General features: G+C 37.3%; 1 protein-coding gene across 1 annotated transcript in view; it reads left to right on the top strand.

Moving 5' to 3' along the window:
• Positions 1 to 16227, top strand: part of MOB1B (MOB kinase activator 1B) — a 45984-nt gene extending 29757 nt beyond the window's left edge. Inside the window, exons 4-6 of the mRNA XM_084890431.1 lie at positions 4732 to 4865; positions 7161 to 7324; positions 10878 to 16227. Of these exons, the coding sequence (XP_084746557.1) occupies positions 4732 to 4865; positions 7161 to 7324; positions 10878 to 10955 (376 nt within the window). The 3' untranslated portion in view covers positions 10956 to 16227. The remainder of the gene's footprint in view (positions 1 to 4731; positions 4866 to 7160; positions 7325 to 10877) is intronic.
• Positions 16228 to 20961: the final 4734 nt, after the last annotated feature.

The raw sequence follows: 20961 nt of genomic DNA, 5'->3' as shown, positions 1-20961 counted from the left end.
GTCCTGCGGACCCTTCCTTACCCTCCTTTAGAGTTCTGCTAACCCTTAGCTGCCAGTCAATATTCCCTGAGCGACTCAGACGTTGCTTTTATCTGTTCTGGGGCCAGGGTCAGAACAAGTCCGTCTGTTCGGTCGCCATCTTGTCTCCTCCTCCTCTACTTTTGCTAACTTTTAAATTATAGTGTCAGTCAGATTACTAGCTACCCAAGAGATTTAATTTTATTACTGCACTAGGGACCTGGTGCACGAAATTAGTGCACTGGGAAGGGGTCCCTCTGCCCAGCCTTCCCCCTCTCACATAGTGGGAGCGCTCAGGGGATGTCCTATGGATAGCTTAAGCCTGATCCTCATTGGGGGTGGACCTAAACTGCATTCTGGCCTCCCTTTGCTTGAGGTGACCAGGCTGATCAGGGGAAGGCACCAGGCCCATCACCCTGCTGCTGCAGCCAGGTATTTTCAGCAACACGGACTCCAGTCCCTTCACCATGAAAAAATGACAACTTTCTTTAAGCATTTTCAAGATGTGTCTTTCATAGGATATGACATTTCTTTCTTTATTTTTCTTTTTATCCTCACTTGAGGATATGTTTCCATTGATATGCTCCCCTTCCCTCTGATCTCAGGCTCAGCCCCTTCCTAAGTCTAAAGCCTCTGCCCCAGGCTTAGGCTTGGGAAGCAATGTGTGTGGGTGTCCTGCCTGGAACCGCCAAGTGCAGGCTCAGCCCCTTCCCAAGCCTAAAGCCTCCACCCCAGGCTTTAGGCTTAGGAAGGGGATCCCTGCCCCTCCAATCGCAGGCTCTGCCTCTTCCCAAGCGTAAAGCCTCTATCTGATGGCTGGCTGGGAACAACCTGGGGCACCCAGGTCCGAGGAGGTTCCCTGGACCCAGGTATGTATGCAAATTAACCGCCATCTTTGTTAGGTTAATTTGCATACTTTGATTGACTGTGGGCATAGTGAAGGTACAGTTAATTTACATGTTTCTCTATTATTAGGTAAGATAGTAATAATTTATTTATTGACCAAATTCATATATTGAACAAAGTATTACCTAGAATGATCTACTTTCTTCCTCAAATTGACTCTAAATGAGTTTAGGTGTTTCTCAGAACCTAGTCCTTTAAAAAAAATTGATAATTTTGTCATGGTAAAACATGTTCAAAATAATATGCTTTGACTATTGTGGTAATTTTTTTGAAAAAAAATTTTCAAGCTATTTCAGACTCTGAAACTTCAAACAATTTCAAATGTATTGGGTCGGCAACTAAGTAATTGCGGATTTTTTAAAGAAAATCAAAGACAATTTTTTCATGGAACTAAATAACTTTATTCTGTAATGTATTGCCCATTTTTATCAATGACCTTTTGCCATCTTTCAGGCAGCATCATAATCCCACGTTCAAAAAACTTCTGGTTTTTATTAGCAAAAAACTGAATCAGGTACGATTTGACATCATCATTATTATTGAAATTTTTACCATTCAAGGAGTTTTGTAAAGATCGAAACAAAAAGTAATCAGATGGTGCAAGGTCAGGATTATATGGTGGATGTGGCAAAACATCCCAACCAAGCTCCATTAATTTTTGCCGAGTGACCAAAGATGTGTGTGGCCTTGCATTGTCATGATGGAATACAACACCTTTTCGATTTGTCAATTCGGGCCACTTTTCTTCAACTGCATTATTTAATTTCGTTAGTTGTTCAATGTAGACATCAGAATTGATCGTTCGGTTGGGTGGTAAGAGTTCAAAGTAGACAATTCCTTTGTAATCCCACCAAACTGATAACAAAACCTTCTTTTGATGAATATCAGCTTTTGATGTTGTTTGAGTTGGTTCACCTGGCCTGCTCCACGATCTTTTCCGCTTGATATTGTTGTAAACAACCCATTTTTCATCGCCAGTTATCAGTCATTTTAAAAATGGATCATTTTCATTACGTTTCTTTAGCCAATCGCAGCTGCTAATGCATTGCGTTAACTGTGATTCTTTCAGTTCGTGAGGAACCCATGTATCGAGTTTTTGAACATAGCCAAGTTGTTGTAAGTGATTTTCAATGCATGTATGTGATACATGAAGCTTCTCTGCAATCTCACGTGTTGTACTGTGACAGTCCGAATTGATTATTGCTTTGATTAGGGCGCCATCAACTTCAACTGGACGACCAGAGCGTTTTTCATCTTTGAGTGAAAAATCACCAGAACAAAATTTGGCAAACCAATTTTGACACTGCCGTTCTTTTAAGGCTTTGTCACCATAAACAGCACATAACTTTTTATGAGCTTGCGATGCGTTTTTCCCTTTGAGGAAATAAAAAAGCAAAATATGACGAAAATGTTCCTTTTGATTTTCCATTTTTCAACGAACGCCAAACGAAAACTACAAAACAGATCAAAAAACTTTTTTTACTGATTAACAGCTGAATAGCCAACTATCAAATAACAAAATGTGTTTTACATTTGTACTACGTCTGCAAACCTAAAAATTCAACTGAAGCCATATATGTGTGAAACCCGCAATTACTTAGCTGCCGACCCAATATATAGTAAAGTTGCCAGAACATCACAAAGAACTCCCATATCTTTTATCCAGATTCTTCAATTATTAAATGGCATGCTTCATCCTCTTGATGTGCGTAGTCATTACACTAATTTTCTTCTGATTACACTCCTTTATGCCTACATGTTTAACTGTGTATTTTCTAAAAGCGGGAATACTCTTCTGTACAACTGGCATATAAGTTCTCTAAATCACTTCTTCCAGTTATAGATATCATTTATATTTCATCAGCTATCTCAATAATATCAATTTTTCATTTCTACTCCAGGATCCTGTCTATGAATATGTATTGCATTTATTTGACATATCTCTTTAGGTGTCTTCAATCTGGAATAGTTCCTCAGTCTTTACTGTGCTAGTCTTTGTGCAGAAAAGAATTAATATAGTAGGCCTGACTGTAATCTCTTAAAAATATTATTCTAATTACCTTACCATGTTAGTGTCTGCAAGGTTTTTTTGCCTCAAATTTGTCATTTTCTTCCCCTTTGCAATTAACGTTTTATTGGGAGGTTTTCTAATATTACACCAATATCTCATTTCTGTGAATTAGGCAGAATTACTGCCACTTAGAAAACAGCTCTGATCATTTTCCCCACAGAAATTTTATCTAACTAGGTGGTATAGGAACAGTGTATCTAATTATTTAAAAATAAGAGGTGCTCTAGCCAATTTTGCTCAGTGGATAGAGCCTTGGCCTGTGGACTAAAGGATCCTGCATTCAATTCTAGTCAAGGTCACATGCCCGATTGCTGCTTGATCCCTAGTAGGGAGTGTGCAGGAGGCAGTTGACCAATGATTCTCATCATTGATGTTTCTCTCTCCCTCTCCCCTCTCCCCTCTCTCCTCTCCCCTCTCCCCTCTCCCCTCTTTCCTCTTTCCTCTTTCCTCCTCTGCCCTCCCCTCTCCCCTCCTCTCCCCTCTCCCTTCTCCCCTCTCCCTCCCTCCCTCCTCCCTCTCTGTCTCTCCCCCCACTTCCTGTCTGAAATCAATATATAAAAAAAGGCAAAGGAGCCGAAACGGTTTGGCTCAATGGATAGAGCGTTGGATTGGGGACTGAAGGATCCCAGGTTCGATTCCAGTCAAGGGAATGCACCTTGGTTGCAGGCATATCCCCAGTAGGGGGTGTGCAAGAGGCAGCTGATCGATGACTCTCTCCCATCGATGTTTCTAACTATCTCTCTCCCTTCCTCTCTGTACAAAATCAATAATAATAATAATAAAAAAGGCAAAGGATCTCTATAAAGATACTACAGAAATGAAAAATGACCTTCCTCCCTCCCTCCCTCCTTTTCTCTGTCCTTAACCTTAAGTCAAAAACCCCAAGTTGTAAAGAATTGTACTGCATAAGGAAAAATATTTTTGAAGAAAATAGCCATAGCCAAAACTGGTTTGGCTCAGTGGATGGAGCATCGGCCTGCGGACTGAAAGGTCCCAGGTTCAATTCTAGTCAAGGGCATGTACCTTGGTTGTGGGCCACATCCCCGATGGGAGGTGTGCAGGAAGCAGTTCATCGATGTTTCTCTCTCAATGATGTTTCCCTCTCCCTTTCTCTCTGTACAAAATCAATAAAATATATATTAAAAAAAAGAAAGAAAATAGTCATAAAAACATTAAGGATGGTCATCATAGAAGTGGGAAGGAAGTTAGCTAGGTTTTGTACTATGACAATGTATAATTCTAAAATTAAATTCTATATATGAAAGAAAGTTGTGTAATAAAAACATGGGAGGAAAGCATTGAAACACACGAAAAAAATGAGCTTACCGAAATCTGCTTGGTTTGGGTCATAATAAGTGCAAAAGAGTACAGTAACCATTTGAAAACATTAAATTAAAATGCCAAATATGGCCCTGGTTAGGTGTTGTCCTGATATATGCCAAGGTTTCAGGTTCAATTCCTGGTCAGGACACATATAAGAATCAACCAATGAGTGCATAAATAAGTGGAACTACAAATCGATATTTCTCTCTCTCCCCCTCCTCTCTTTCTCTAAAATCAGTAATAAGTAAATGAATAAATGAATGCTAAATTCAAAAATCTTTATTTGGAGGAACATATTGTTTAAAATATGTCCTGTATTCATTCATGATGCACATACATGTGTCACATAAAAATATACATATTGTGTATGGGAATATACTAATATTGTTTGCTTTTAAATCTTTCTAATACAGATATGAGTATCATTGGGCAGATGGAACAAACATAAAGAAGCCTATTAAGTGCTCCGCACCAAAATATATTGATTACTTGATGACTTGGGTTCAGGACCAGTTGGATGACGAGACATTATTTCCTTCAAAAATAGGTATAATTGTTTTGTATAATTGGAATTGATCATGATTTATCTAATTTTATGTTTCTAGAATTTATTTTCTCTCTATTCCAGGAACCATATTTATAAAAATATTTCTAATCTTATATATTTAAAAGCATCCTGTCTTTTTCATACCAATTTATCATTATCATTAAGATAAAGCTTATATTTTAATCAGTGAAAAATCAGTGTACCTCAAACAGTAACAAAATCTGGCCTATGTTACGGGAAAAAAAGAGACTGGTTATTGGATTGGCAGCCAATATCATCTGCAACAGTCATATCCATTTTTTGTTTAGGGAAAGAGGTTGTATGCCGTATATCCAGTTTTACATTATATTTTTGGCAAAGAGGGAGTTTTAATTTATGACTAATGGTGTGAATTTCACAGACTGAAATCAAACTAGGGGAGAAGAAAAGATATGAAGGGTTGGTTGGTTAGTAACTGACTTTTGTATTTTCATATTTAAAAAAAGTTGATTCTAAGGGAGAGAAACATTTATTTGGTGTTTCACTTATTTATGCATTCATTGATTGTTTCTTATGTGTGCCCTTGTATGAGTTTGCTGGGATCTGCTTAGTTTGTGGCGTAATCAGTGCAAAAGTCCAGTAACCAGGTTTGGAGTTCAAATTTAAAACCTTTGCTTATGGGACGATGCTCTAACTAACTGAGCTATTCGGCCAGTGCTTTCATATTTGTTCTTAAGGGTCAGCCTTTGAAATTTTTCACAGTTAAGGACAGTTCACAGGATTTTACCTTCTCAAACTTCTTACAACAGTGTTTTCTGAAAAAATTAAGAATTTGTTCTTCTAGAAAATTCTAGCAATAAGTAACTTTTTGGCTATATTTTATGTCTTAATTTTTGGACAGTTGGTATGGTGGAGGACAGACAGTAATATAAATAGTTATTATTATGGATTGTTTTAAACACATTCAATGATTTTACTACTTTGGGGCATTTGTAATTAAAGGTCTATTTTTTGAGGCTGCTTTATATATATATCATAATGGTTTTGGGTAAGGGCCCTCACCTTATCTTTTATCTGCTGTATATATATAGGGTGGGACAAAAGTGTGTGTGTGTGTGTGTGTGTGTGTGTGTGTGTGTGTATATATATATATATATATATATATATATATATATATATGGTTGTATGTGAAATACAGAGATTGCAGTTGTTTTTCAGGATAAATGTAGACCTGGAGTAGTAATGAAATAATTCCCGTAGAAAATATTTTAAGAATATATTGCAAGCATTTTAAACAAACATGATTAATATATTATTTGTGTCCAGCATAACTATACTAATAAAAGCCTAGGTGGCCCTCATGCTTTTGCTTGATGCCCTCACGTCATCACAAGATAGCTGCCCCCATGTCGTCACAAGATGGCCAGCAGAGGAGGGCATTTGGGGGCGATCAGGCAGGCAGGGGAGGACAGTTGGGGCCGACCAGGCTGGCAGGAGAGGGCAGTGGGGGCGATCAGACTGACAGGGGAGGGCAGTTGGGGATGACCAGGCTGGCAGGGGAGGGCAAATGGAGGTGACAAGACATGCAGGGGAGAGCAATTGGGCAGGACCTGTCCTGCAGGGGAGGGCATTTAGGGGCAATCAGGCCAATAGGGGAGGGCATTTAGGGGCAATCATGCCAGTAGGGGCTATCGGGCTGGCAGGGGAGAGCAGTTGGGGGTGATCAGGCCAGCAGGGGAGCAGTTCGGGGGTGATTAGGTTGACAAGTAGAAGTGATTAGGAGCAATCAGGCAGGGAGGCAAGTGGTTAGGAGCCAGCACTCCTGGATTGTGAGAGGGATGTCTGACTGACGGTTTAGTTGGGCCTAAATCAGCAGTTGGACATCCCCTGAGGGATTCCAGATTGGAGAGGGTGCAGGTTGGGCTGAGGGACACCCCCCCCCAGTGCATGAATTTCATGTACCAGGCCTCTAGTATTGGTATAAAGAAATAATGTTACAAAATCTGAGGATCTCAGTGTGAATTTTAGCTCCATTACCATCCTAGGCATCCATTTTGTTTCATTTTAGTAGTGTCGGAGGCCTAAAGGGCTATACTGAAAATTAGTTCTTGTTCCATAGGAACTTTGAAGTTTATTTTCATTCATGATATGATGAAGACTTCTGAAAAGTACTGTAGGTGTATTAAGTAGTAATTCATAAATCCTTCTAAATGGCAACATAAATTGCCTTGTCTTGGCAATTTATGTTGCCATTTGTTAAACTCATATTGTCTTGTTCCTATCCCTTTTTAATAAATTGGATTGTTTATTTATTAGGTGTCCCATTCCCTAAGAACTTCATGTCTGTGGCAAAAACTATACTCAAACGCCTCTTCAGGGTTTATGCTCACATTTATCATCAGCATTTTGACCCTGTGATCCAGCTTCAGGAGGAAGCACATCTGAATACATCTTTTAAGCACTTTATCTTTTTTGTCCAGGTAAGTTGAATTAGGAGGACGTTTTTGTTCAGTAAATTAGTTATCTACAGAGTTCTGAGGTGAATACTGCATTCATGGGATAAAAATTTGCCCTAATTTCTCTTAGATGATAAGGACTGGTCTTTTGTTTCTGAATTTCATTTATCTCTAAGAGGCCACATGCAAGTCATGCAAGTCTAAATAAAATGGCTCTGAGAATTCTTCCTTGGATTTGCTTCAGTTAATGGGCTAATATGGAGAGGCCGAATAAGAAACCTGGCTAGTTTGGCAGATCGATTGATGAACTTGATCTCTTGAACTTTTTAACATTCCTCCTATTCCTCTTAACCCTCAAATCCAGGCTACTTTGGAACTTTTTTTTTTTTTTTTTTTTTTAAAGAGAGGAGGAGAGAGGGAGAGAGAGAGTTAGAAACATCGATGAGAGAGAAACATCGACCAGTTGCTTCCTGCACACCCCCTACCAGCGATGTGCCCGCAACCAATGTACATGCCTTGACCGGAATCGAACCTGGACCTTTTGGTCTGCAGACCAAGGCTCTACCCATTGAGCCAAACCGGTTTTGGCCTTTGGAACGTTTTTAGCATCCTCTGTCCTAGAAATGAGCTTTGAATATCACACCTTTTTTCCCTTTTTTATTTTTAAATATTCTGAATAATTTTTAAGTTAGGCACTGTTCATTATGTCCAAAGGGGGAAATCTGTGTTACTATTCCAAAAGATCCATTAGTCTTTGATCTGATTCCTTAGTTGACATTCTTTTCCTAATCTTTTTAGTTCTCAGATAACTAGACTTACAGATGAGATTAAGAGGAGTGAAGATAGTCCAACCCTTGCTATAACAATTGGAGAACTAACAGCTAGGAGTGAAAAATAGATGGAAAAGAAGCTGACCAGCTTTTCGTTAGTGGAGATTGAGAGGGGTTCATGGTAAGCAGGGGACGTCTAAGGCTTTGATCGGTATTGTTTTTATATATCTTTGGGTATATATACTTATAAATGCCTTCCCTATGATCCATCTCCACTAAAGAAAAATGTGTCTGTTTTCTCTCTATACACACCCTTCACACTGAATGCACACATTTTGTGTCTCAGTTTTACCTAAACACTTCTAAGAGATAGTAACATGCCGAAACAGTAGCTTTGAGCAGTTATCTCACTATGGTATTCCATCTACAGATTTCCAGAGAACCAAAGAACATGTTATCCTAAAGTTTGCATCTGTGCTTTGGTTTAGACAGACATGATTGCCAAAGTTCAGGTTTTAGTAGTTTAGGCAAGAATATTCCTCTACCAGAAGAGTTAATTTTTACCTTACTGTATGATCTGTGTCTCCCAAGTCTTAGCAAATAATAGGGTATAGATTAATGATGTTTACTACATCTGAATCTGTTGTTTACATCTTAGGACCTGCTTAAAGGTGGGTCCATTATACAGTATCAGCCCTTGAAGGAGAGTACTAAGCCCTTGGCCTCAAAATTTAGGAAATCCTGCTCTGCCCCTTCTCCAGTTTTACTCCTCCCCATAGAGTGAGGAATCCACAGGACAAACAACATACCTACCCAGATTCCTTCTGGTGTGTGCTTCTACCTCAGAATTTCCTGTCCAGATAGTCCCAAGAGTATTTCTAAGGTTTGCATAGATCTTTTCCTTGGGTCTGTTCTTTTGAGGGAAGGTCTTATCTCTGATTTGTATACCTCTAGACCTAAGGGGTAGCCAGTTAACGGCTGTTGATGAGTGTGTGTGGCATCCTATATAATAAAAGAAATATGCAAATTGACTGTCACTCCAGCATATAAGATGGCTGCCACAAGATGGCCAGCAGGGGAGGGCAGTTGTGGGCAATCAGGCCGGCAGAGGAGGGCAGTTTGGGGTGACCAGGCCTGCAGGGGAGGGCAGTTGGGAGAGACCAAGCCTGCAGGGGAGGGCAGTTAGGGATGATCAGGTTGGCAGAGGAGGGCAGTTGGGGGAGACCAGGCCAGCAGGGGAATGCAGTTGGGGGGGACCAGGCCTGCAGGGGAGGGCAGTTGGGGGGGACCAGGCCTGCAGGGGAGGGCAGTTGGGGGGAACCAAGGCCTTCAGGGGAGGGCAGTTGGGGGGAACCAAGGCCTTCAGGGGAGGGCAGTTGGAGGCAACCAGGCTGGCAAGGGAGGGCAGTTAGGGGTGAATGGGCCAGTAGGGGAGGGCAGATGAGGTTGACCAGGCCTGCAGGGGAGGACAGTTAAGGGTAACCAGGCTGGCAGGTGTGGGCAGTTAGGGGGAACTAGGCTGACAGGGGAGGGCAGTTAGGGGCAATTGGGCTGTCAGGGGAGCAGTTAGGCGTCAATCAGGCTGGCAGGGGAGTGGTTAGGGGATGATCAGGCTGGCAGCCAGAAGCAGTTAGGGGCATTTAGGCCGGCAGGCAGGCGAGTGATTGGGAGCCAGCAGTCCTGGATTGTGAAAGGGATGCAAGGAGTCCCAGATTGGAGAGAGTGCAGGCTGGGCTGAGGGGCACCCCCCCCCCCCCCCGCCCCCTGCTCCTGTGCACGAATTTTGTGCACCGGGCCTCTGGTTGCTTGTATAAGCAGACAGAGTGTCCACATTATGCATGTGGAGCCCTTTCAAGAGCAGGATGGAGCTGGTGGTGGGAAGATCAGCAAGGTTTGCTGAGGGTCAAGGGCTGGCTCTACTTTCCAGTGCAGAATTCTGAGGAGTCTTGAGAATTTTAAATTTGAATCTGCTCTCCTGGTCAATATGAAGGTATATTTTGTCAAGATAGAAGAACAGAACATGTTTTATTTATCAATATATTAGATTAATGTAAAATTTAATTAGTCATGCAGTATCTGTGTGTGTGTGTGTATTTGTGTTCTTGGTTCAGACCCCACAGATCTTACTAGTAGTGATAGGCTTGCAGTTAAATGCCCCCTAATGACTCTCCCCAGTACATTCTGCAGTGCTTTGCAGGTGATGGATGTTAATAAATCAATGGGAAAAAAAATAAATGAATGAAATTAGGAGTGTAGAATGCATCACCATGGCAGAATATTGGAAGTATGACAGCTTCTATTTATTATAGTTCAGGGATATCTATTCAGAGTTTTACTTCAGAATGACACATCTCATGATAGCTCATAAATAAATTAGTTTATAACAAACTAATTATTTTGGTCTGAAATTTGCCTGAGATGGTAGCTATTTTGGTCTCAACTTGGTTGACTATATCTAAATGGTGCTCAGGTTATTCCTTTTAACAAGGAGCAGCAATTCCCAGTTATTGAGTGTTTACCTTGGGCCAAGAATTACTTGAAGTGGTTAATTTACAGTATCACATTTAGACTCCACAATAATTTTATGAGGTAGGAGGATTTATCTTATTAGTACATATGTAAAGCAATATCAGAAGTGGTTAAGTGATTTGTCTAAGACAGTGAGGGAATAGAAACTTAAACAAGAGATTTGACTTTTATTTACTTTAAAAGCTAATTTCTAATAAGTGTTAATGGAAATCTGTTTTGGAGTGAAATGTAAATAATAAGTCTTTGTTATTTCTTCTGCCTTTCTTTGTCATGCATAGGAATTCAACCTGGTTGATAGAAGAGAACTTGCACCACTCCAAGAACTGATTGAAAAACTCACCTCAAAGGACAGATAAGGGATGCAGAACTGTGCAAATTGTTCCTCTTGAAGTTGTGTGGAGTGTATTTGGATTTCATTTTATTTTATTTTTGTCTCGGTTGTGTCTTGGGTTTGGGGGGCTTATTTGGGTTCTTTTTTCTTTTGAATAAATGAAACCATATTCTATTGCTGTAGGAAGCCAACAACCATACTCTGTACATTTGATAAGCATAAATTTTGTCTTAGTGGCATTTTTTTTTTCAACTTGGTTACTTGTGGAATTTTTTATAATGTTGTAGGTTGAAAAAGAATGCTTATTGATTGGGCTGCTCATGGATGGGATTCTATGTTGTGTAAATTGTGGCTGATTTTTTAAGTCCCCAAAAGACTTACATTTTAAGTGCCTTGGCAGGCTCACTTCTGAGGTGCAAAGCACATAGAACCAAACAGGGCTTGAAACAATATTAGGATTATTACCCAGAGCACTTACTGATGCATGTTTTAAAATATCTATGATAAAAGCCATAGTTTACCTGAATTGATGATCTCTAGCTTTTACTACATCAAAGAAACACAATTTGTAAAGGTGTGCATGTAGAGCATAAAAATTAGTATTTCTTAATTATTTTTCATATTGATGGTAATTCTGTTCAACAGATGCTTAAAAGGTCCACAAGCAGGTCTTTTTCCATCTCTTATATCTGTGATATTGAAACTTGAGGATGTTGAAATGCAATATCTATTGCATTTTGGCTTCTTTCTACATGTTAACTGCATTGTAGGTGTGACTTCAGGTTTATGCACAGGTTTGCCATCTTCATAGGTGATGCTGAACTGTGAGGTTTCTTAGCAATTGCCAAATGAGCCATAAGTCTGCAGAATCTCCTTCTACTTTGAAGAAGTGGTGATAGGAGTGTGTGTTCTGTTGTGGGGGATTAGCTTGTATAAGGAGTTAAAGATGGAATTAACTATGGAGAGTCAAGTTCAAGAAGGTCCTGTCTTAAAATCCTTGAATAGAATGGCATGAAGATTTTAATCAATTTCTTGTAAGCAGAGTCTTAGAGACTTCTTTTTAGGAATCAACTTCCATAGAGAAGTTAAAAGTAAATTATTAATTTTAGGTATAGAAATTAAATAAGGAATAAAGAACTATTTGGAAACATTGACCACTTTCCAGCACTTCCATTCAGTGAATGGAGCTGGTGTTTGCCTGTCATTCTAAATGATAACAGTGCATTCTTTGCTTATTATAGGCTCAATTTGAAGCATTCTGACATCTGATTTTCCACTGTGAAAGGAAATATTTTACTTTGCAGTGATATTAAACAATGAAACTGCTAAGTCAGAGATTACTAACTTCTACATTTTAGTTTCTTTGACTTTTTAATGAATTATTCCCATAAGTTCTGAAAATTGATTTTTAAAATAAATATTAACATTTTCAATTTTCACTTCATTTTTATTCTTGAGATATATTCTTTTTAGACTTTGTTTTAATTTTCTCATTTCCAGTAAATCTGTTCCTTCAGTTTGAAACATATACTTTTTTTTTTTTTTTTTTTAGTTAGAAATATATACCCTTTTCCTTGTAGAATAGAAATCTTGCTCTGAAATTTTATAAACTAAAAATACTTAGAATCTAAAATGAAATCAGTTAGGTTTTGCTCTTAACAAGTAGAGCAGTGATACAGTTTAATTACATTATAATTACGATCACTAGGAACTGCCTTTTTCTCCATTTCAATTACAGCCATCATTTTCAAGTACCAACCATAGAAATATCAGGAGAGCCTGGCAGAGATATATTCGACATCCATTGGTAATGCTTAGTTATAAATTACAGTGAGAACTAGCTGATATTCTTAAATCTTTTAATATCCAGATCTTTTAGCAGTCATTATGAGTAGATTCAGAAGTAAGATTCGGCATCAGCTGATTTTGGGTTCTATCTATTTGGGAAAATGAAGCACATAATTACTCAAGTAGTCTTCCATACTGCATTTGTCTTCATGTCAACCTAGTTACAAAGAGGTTGCAATAGCCAAATGTAGAGAGTATAGTGAAAAATTGTTCTTTCTCTTTTAAGCCTTATACAGTAATATACTGTAAATGGAAAAATGTTTCCATCAATGAATGTTTAGTAATAGGAACTACTTTCCCACTGTATGTATATAAGAGTTTGTCGTCACTGTGCCAGAATCTCAGGTGCCTGCCTCTGAGTATTCCTGTAAACAGAGTTATTGGAAATAAGGAGTTATGTATGTGTATATCTGGTAACAATGTAGAGAGGTTCTCCCAGAGGCCTGGCATTGTGCATGGTGTTACATGGCTATGAGTAGGGAAACATTCACCAGAGCATGTGAAAAATAACTAATTTAATAAAAAATTGTTTGATTCTGTTAGTCCCCATGAACCCTTTATAAAATAAGGATCACATCTTGGCTTTGAAGCAGAACTTGTTTTAAATGTCTATTGAATTCTTTCCAGATCTCTTTATTAAATTTATAAATAACCAAGGTAAAGATTTCCCCCCTGTGCTTTATATGGAAAGGTAGAACAGAAGTTGGTTTTCCGGTCTTCTGATAAAAGTGTAAAATATAAAATAGTAAATTTACATAGTATTATTTTCACAATGCTTTGGTTAAATATTGATATCAAGCAAGTTTTAGGAATTATTTTAAATGATGGAGTGCTGGCGTTGGAGAGAACTTAATTACAAAGTGTGAAAATCTTGTAGTTAGCAGTAGATGGTGCTACTGGCTTTCATTTGCTGACTTGGTTATTCTGTTTCCCATAAAAACCCATTGTATTAAACTGCACTGAAACAGTAAACATTTTGTTAGTTAGCAGGTAGAAGCTTTGGAAGTCAGTTTACCTTAACTTGAAAGATTTTAGATTGCTATTGCTTTTTACCTTTGTCATCTGTAAATTCTAAATGATCAGCATAAAATGTATTTGATAGGAGATGACGTGTATAACATACCACAAACTGAGTCACTGCCTATTTTATCAGCAGAGATAAAGCACTACAATCGTTTTTATTGAGGAAGTACAGATGATGTGGATATTTATATTTTACATGTAATCATCAGACTCCATTTTATGTATTAGCATTTTCCTTACTTACAGGAAAATAGCACAATGACAGATTTCTTTTATACCTTTGTCTACCCCTCTCTGAGAGAGGTTTTGATAACCACTGAAATGGTAAAATATGTGAGATGCAATTGCTAAATTGTAGGACTTGCTTTTAAAAAAATATGTTATTCCTTAAACATCCAAATGAGAGTTGATCTTCAGGGTGGTTCCTTCTGGAGCACTACTTATTCCAGCTATGCTGCAAAGGCATGAAGTTTTTGGAATGCCCTAAAAGAAGCCTTGAGAATCAGTGTATGACTATGCAAGATAATCTGTTTCATTATTTTAGTTGCACCAAAACCTCTTTTTTTGGCAACTTAATATGACTATCTCATTCACCAAACCAACTCTGCTTCGCTATTTTCTTAGAACTAAACCGTGAAGGAAGTTCAAAAGAATGTACCACAGGCTCTGAAATTTGCAGAAGAGAATGTTTTGAGCATAGGTAGCATCATGTAATAAAGGAATCACTTCCTGATGTCACTACTTTGAAGTATATAGTATAATTGGGATATATAGGATTTATTTTTTTAATTTAGTTTAATTGTCTTATAGTTAGGTCTTTATCTTGTTTTCTATTTTTTTCCTTTCCCTGATAACTCTTGAATTCAATCTTGACTACTGTAAAATAGTTTTGATTTAAGGGATAGTGAGAAAAACATGGATCCAATATTTAAGATAGTAGTAGCCTAAGGAAACAATAGCTTTTACCTCCGTCTCTTTTTTTTGAAAATCATTTTCACTCAGATGAACAACATGAATTTAAAGACTAGAGATCATCTTACAAAAAAATTGGAATAAGTTTTATATATTAATTAGGCTGACTTTTAAGCTTACATATTATAGATAAAATACTTAAAATTGCATAACCATTTCATATGTCATTTATAAATTTAAAATTATGAATGTCTTTTTAACAGATATGGGACCAGAAGTCTATTTCTAATTTGAAAATGAGTCTGCATACCAACAGAAAACTTTACTTATTTAGAAACTCATCTGGGATGTTAAAGACTATATCAATTCTTTGAAATCCTATTCTATATCTACATTTTAAGGATCACTTCTAAAATAATTTCAATATTAGAATTTCGTCATAATGTTAAGAACATTCATAGGAATTACTGTTAGCTGCCAGTTTAATGGTATATGAGATAAATGTTTAGAGGTAAAACTATCTCAAGTTTGAATGAAAAATTTTAATTTTAAGATATAACAATTCTGACTGCAGACAATTTGAATTTTTAGGGTTTTTCTAGTGAGCTAATCATATGGAAGAATTCATTTTGAAGATATAAAACTGTGCTCCCTGTCTGCTACTTGTAGCTAAATTGATACAGAATTGTGACAAAAGATAGTACAGGTTAAAAGATTGAGTATTCAATTTTGCTAGTGCAAATTTCTTTTTCTACATGTAATACTACACGTAGATAACTTCGGATTACAGTTCTCCAATACAGATAGTGAAATCACTGGCCTTTTCCAGTGGACATCCCCCTCTCTTTGAAGGTAAATTACTTCTTTCACTGCTATTGACTTACCATATCTCCTATCCCCCAAAAACACACCACTTGGAAAACAAACAAGTCTATTGTGCAAGTCCTCATTAGTGCTTCTGAGGTACTTGCTGTCAGCATGTAGGCTTCAGCTGATGTGTTGAAAAAATGCACTTACATAGACATTCTTGTATTTTTGGCTGCCAGCTTTCTTTAAATATGTCACTGAAGCTGAGATCATTAGTGATAAAATTAAACATTTTTGTTAATATTTAATTTCTCATATATTATTATTTTTATGTGTGGGTGTTTCTTACTGGTTTGCACATGTTTTCCTTTTTACTTTGTTTCTGAAATACTTAATACTGTATAGGTTGTAAAGTAGATTACATTTTCATTTTAAGGATACTTTTCTCCTTAAATTGTTCTGCTGAGATAACTATTTTTAGGGGAAATAGTTTTTTAAAGCAACTAAATTGTATTTGTTATTTTTGTACATGCATGACTAGGGTGCTGAGGGCACTAATGTGGGAAGATACTTAACTTTTGTCCTAGTTGAACTTTTCTTATACATTATTACTTAAAATTATCTAGAAACTGTGTCATAAAATCTAGGTTGAGAGAGAATACAGTGTACATGAGACAGTTAAAGTCTGAATAGAAATTATTTATGGGGACAAAAGCAGGATAATACTGTCAGTGCCATATAATGGAAGCATAGGGGCAGCATTCACATTGCACAAGTATTTCTGAGAATGTATAAAAACAGGGATTCGGCTCTATTGGAGATAGACAGTTTCTCTATTATAGAGGCTGGAAGAGGAAAAATGATCTAAAATATGAAATGTAATATCGACGCTATGTTGTAAACTGTGCCAAGATTACTCAAATTGTAGTTATTGTTGGTCAAAGTTTAACTGCTTTATCATTTTTATTTTAAAAGAGGATACTGAATGTCAGAAAATCCGTAATATGCTTTAGTTGAGAGATGTAAATAATGTATACAGACTTGTATGTGATGGGATTGGAAGAAATATTTAAATTCTAGGTTTTTTTAAAGGAAGATACTGAATGTTTATTACACAAATAAATAAATAGTTATGTTTGGCCATGAATCCTGACTTTGTGTTAATGTTTATTTTTGCTATCGATATTCCCCTGCTGAACACATTCCTACAGAAATATTGAAGGTATTTGGAGTATGTTGATATTTAAAATTTGTTAGGCATTATTTTTTATGTTTACAACAACCCTCGAAATTTCTAGTATCTTAGTCTTACAAATTAGGAAACTAAAGCTCAGAAATTGTATAAGTCACTAACTAGGGTTTTAAAACCCAAATACTCACTGACCTTGAAGCCAACACTTTTGTTTGCTTTCTTTAAATACACAGTAGTCTCCTCTTGGATTTTCCATTTAATATTTTCAGACTGCAGTTAACCATGGGTAACCAGAAAGAATTAGTAAGTTGTAAATTGCAACTATTTTGAGTAGAATGATGAAATCATGTGTCATCCTGCTTCATTCTGCCCCGTCTTGCCCAGGATGTGAATCAATGGTCCAGCGTATCCATTCTGTTTCATTCCAGTCCATTAGTTGCTTATTAGCTTTGTCGGTTATCAAATCAACTGTGGAGGTATGGAGTGCTTGTGTTCAAGTAATCCTTACTTTGCTTAATAATGGCCCCAAAGCACAAGAGTAGTGATTCTTGGCAGTTCAGGAATGTCAAAGAGAAGCCGTAAAGTGTATGTATGAATAGGAAAAGTCATAGTATATGTAAGGTTATATATAATTTGAAGTTTCAGGCATCGACAGAGGATTTTGCAACATATCCCCCCTGTGAATAAGGTAGGACTGCTGAACTATTACCACGAGAACAGTTAGCAAAATATTTTTACCTTTCTGTCAAGCTAAGATAGCATCAAATTTTGTCTTCATTATAGACCATTAAAGAATGAACACTGTGCCCTGGCCTGTGGCTCGGTTGGAGTGTCATCCAGTGTACTGGAAGATTGCAGGTTCTATCCCTGATTGGGTTTCCCCCCCACCCCCTTTCTCTCTCTCCTTCTCTAAAATCTGTTTAAAAAAGAAAAAAGAGTGAACAGTATTAGAGAATCTTCATTTTACCCTGATTTCTAAGTTCCAAAAGGAAATGTGTACTTTAGAGTATTTTCCGAGTATCATTATTTTAGAGGTATTTATTTTTAGAGGCATTGTGTTTGGGCTGTCAGGTTGAAAATATTTTGATGGTAATAGCCACAGATGCCTAATGTCACTAATTGGTATTTGAACAAAAGCCTGGAAGTAGAAATGTTAGTTCACACTGATGTGGACTGTCTCCAGGTTTTTTGTTTTGTTTTGTTTTGTCTCCAGGTTTTAATAAAAACAACTTGTTATTCTGCACATATAATATGTACAAAACTTTTTTGTATAAAGAAATACTTAAAAAAATTTACTACATTTTGATAGGTTCATTTGTCTCTCTTGTAGTAAATTTAAATATTGTTAAATATTTTAAACAATATTGTTAAATAATATTGTCTGGAATAATGCATTTTGATAACACAAAGTTCTAAATAATTATTCCTTTAAGGCTTAACCACATTTAATGCTTTACACTCTTGTTTTAAACTGCATAATGAATACAGTGTCACATTTTTTTGATTACCTAGAAATTAACTTTACAAGCATGCAGCAAAATATAGCTTCCTTTCCTGAGGAGCTGTGTAGGGCTGATGGCTGGCTCCTCCAGGGCCCTGCTGGTGTGTTCTTTTGACATCAAACTGGAAGCACTAACTCCACCCTTACTTTTATGATGGCTTCTACATTCTTCTGCTTCCTAGTCAGTAATGAGGGGAGGTTGCAGGAGAAATTTATAACCAAGCTCATTAAGTTGAGAGACATTATTTTAAAAAATTGGGTTGGTATACACAAATGTGTAACTACTTAATGGCCCATTATTTTTTCTGCCTTTGTTCTCATTTTTTTGAGTTGGTTTAGAGTTTTCTTGATAAACTTGTATATCATCAGTCAGGACCCTATCTCATTGAGCAGCATTTCCACAGGAGAAAAGGAATTCCCAAATTGAAGGACTAGTAAAATTTCTGGCAAGAAATTGTTATGGTAGTAGCATGCTCACAACTGGCCGGATGTTCCAATCCCTTGTTTGTTTGTTTTTTTAATATATATATATATTAATATATATATATATTAATATAAATATATATATTGATTTCTGAGAGGAATGGTGAAGGAGAGAGAGAAACATCAACGATGAGAAAGAATCATTGATTGGCTGCCTCCTGCACGCCCCTATTGGGGATCGAACCCAGAACCTGGTCATGTGCCCTTGACCAGAATCGAACTGGGGACTCTTAAGTCCTCAGGCCAAGGTCTATCCACCCAGGGAAACTGGCTAGGGCCAATCCCGTGTGTTCTATCTGCAATTCCAAAATCTGAAAAGCTCAGAAAACAAAGTATTTTATTGGTTCAGTGCGAACTTAACCTGATCTTAAGTGTCACTGCCAAATATTAGTGTATTTAATACTTATGCCGGTGGTTTAGGTAGAGTGACATAATGTGTATAGTATATGACTATTTCTTTTCTAAAGTCCAAAAATTTTGAATTGTGAAACAGATCTGGCTACATTGCTTTCAGATAAGGGGTTGTGGACAAAAATCAGGAAGGCACTTTTAAAAGTGCGCTTTGCATCGGCCTGTGGACTGAAGGGTCCCAGGTTCGATTCTGGTCAAGGGCATGTACCTTGGTTGCGGGCACATCTCCAGTGGGGGGTGTGCAGGAGGCAGCTGATCAATGTTTCTTTCTCATTGATGTTTCTGACTCTCTATCCCTCTCCCTCTCTGTAAAAAAATAAAATAAAATAAATATATATATATATATATATATTAAAAAAATAAAAATAAGAGTGCGCTCTGGTCTCTTCCTTGAATTATCCACAAATTATGTAGGAAAATGGAAAATTATGCTGAACTTGGTGCCAAGAGAGCTAGGTTCTCTGTTTTCCCCACTTACTTTGTATTTTTGAGGTACACTCTTAAGCTTGGAGCTCAAGTTCTCACAGCCAGAAGCTGGCAGAGTTGGATTTGAAAGCAGTCTTTAATTTTTCTGTGCTTAAACTTACACTTCTTTTGTGTATGTATGTGTGTGTAGAAACCACATTGGGGATTCCTACTCCTCAACCCCAAACATTTTTAATGGATCTATTTGGACTTCAGTTCCACTTTCCTCCTATTTGAAGGTCTCCTTACCCTGCCTTACCCCTTTCTCAGTAGCTGCCAGTACCCTTATCATTTCATGGGTTTCCCCCCAAGCTTAGGTGTGAAATAAAACACCTAGTAGCTTTCCTAGCTTCTTTGCCATCCTTGATGACAAGCATTCAGGCCTTCTTCATTTCAAGGATCCTACTGCTAATCACTATGGGATAAACAAAAGTAATGCACATAAAGTAGTATTAGTAGCATAACAAAATAATATAGGGAAATTACAAAGAATATTTTTTGCTGTTTTTATTCTAGAGTTCCCCGTGAGATCACATTTTAATTTCTGCCCTTTATTTCTGAGAATGATTCACTGTTTTACCCATCTTCTGAACTCCACCTTTAGATGCATTTAAAATGTGATGATAGTTGCAAAGTAAAAAAGAATTACAGGTCCGTTTGTTTTTGTAGATAATTTGAACTCAGTAACTTCTAGACTGAGTAGTGTTTAGTTTACAATTTTTTCTTAACCATAATTAAAAATTGAGTTTCTCTGGGCATTTTTTACTCTATTTGCCTCTAGCTAGCTGAGTGTTCTAGCAGAGTACACGGCACATAAGTTAAAAAATTCAACACGTTTATTAACTACATGCCAGGTATAAGGGCATGCAAAGTTATATACGTTCTAGTCATGCTGAAATATACTCATTGTGTTAACTTCTACATAGCATTGTAGAGGTGAAAATGTTTTCCTTACTCCCTTCTAGGTTCTTTAGCTGGTCTAATAAAGTAAATTGATATAAGACAGATTAATAGGAGAAAACCAAGTTTTATTTCACAAATTTTGTTTATACAGCAGCCCCATAAAAATATGAAACTCAAAGTGAGCAAAGTAAGAAGCTTTTATATCTCTTAGACATATCTTTTATATCTCTTAGAATAAACAATAAATTTGCGAAGACTTGACAAGGCAAATGATTTGGGCTTGTATTAGTACATTGGTGAAGAAGTAACAAGGTTCGTTAATGCAGCCTGCTCTGCTCTCAATTCTCACCCCAGTTCCACTTGCTGACTTTGAACAACAGCCTCTCAGTGCCTGTTTCCTACTGACAAATGGGGTTAATTGTAAAATCTTCAGCACTGGATTGCTCTTAATTCATGAAAAGAGCTGGAAACTGCTTGGCTGGGTTG

The sequence above is a fragment of the Pipistrellus hanaki genome, assembly GCF_964339955.1.
Source record: "Pipistrellus hanaki genome assembly, chromosome: 1".
NCBI classification, from domain to species: domain Eukaryota; kingdom Metazoa; phylum Chordata; class Mammalia; order Chiroptera; family Vespertilionidae; genus Pipistrellus; species Pipistrellus hanaki.
This window is presented reverse-complemented; position numbering and strand designations above follow the sequence as displayed.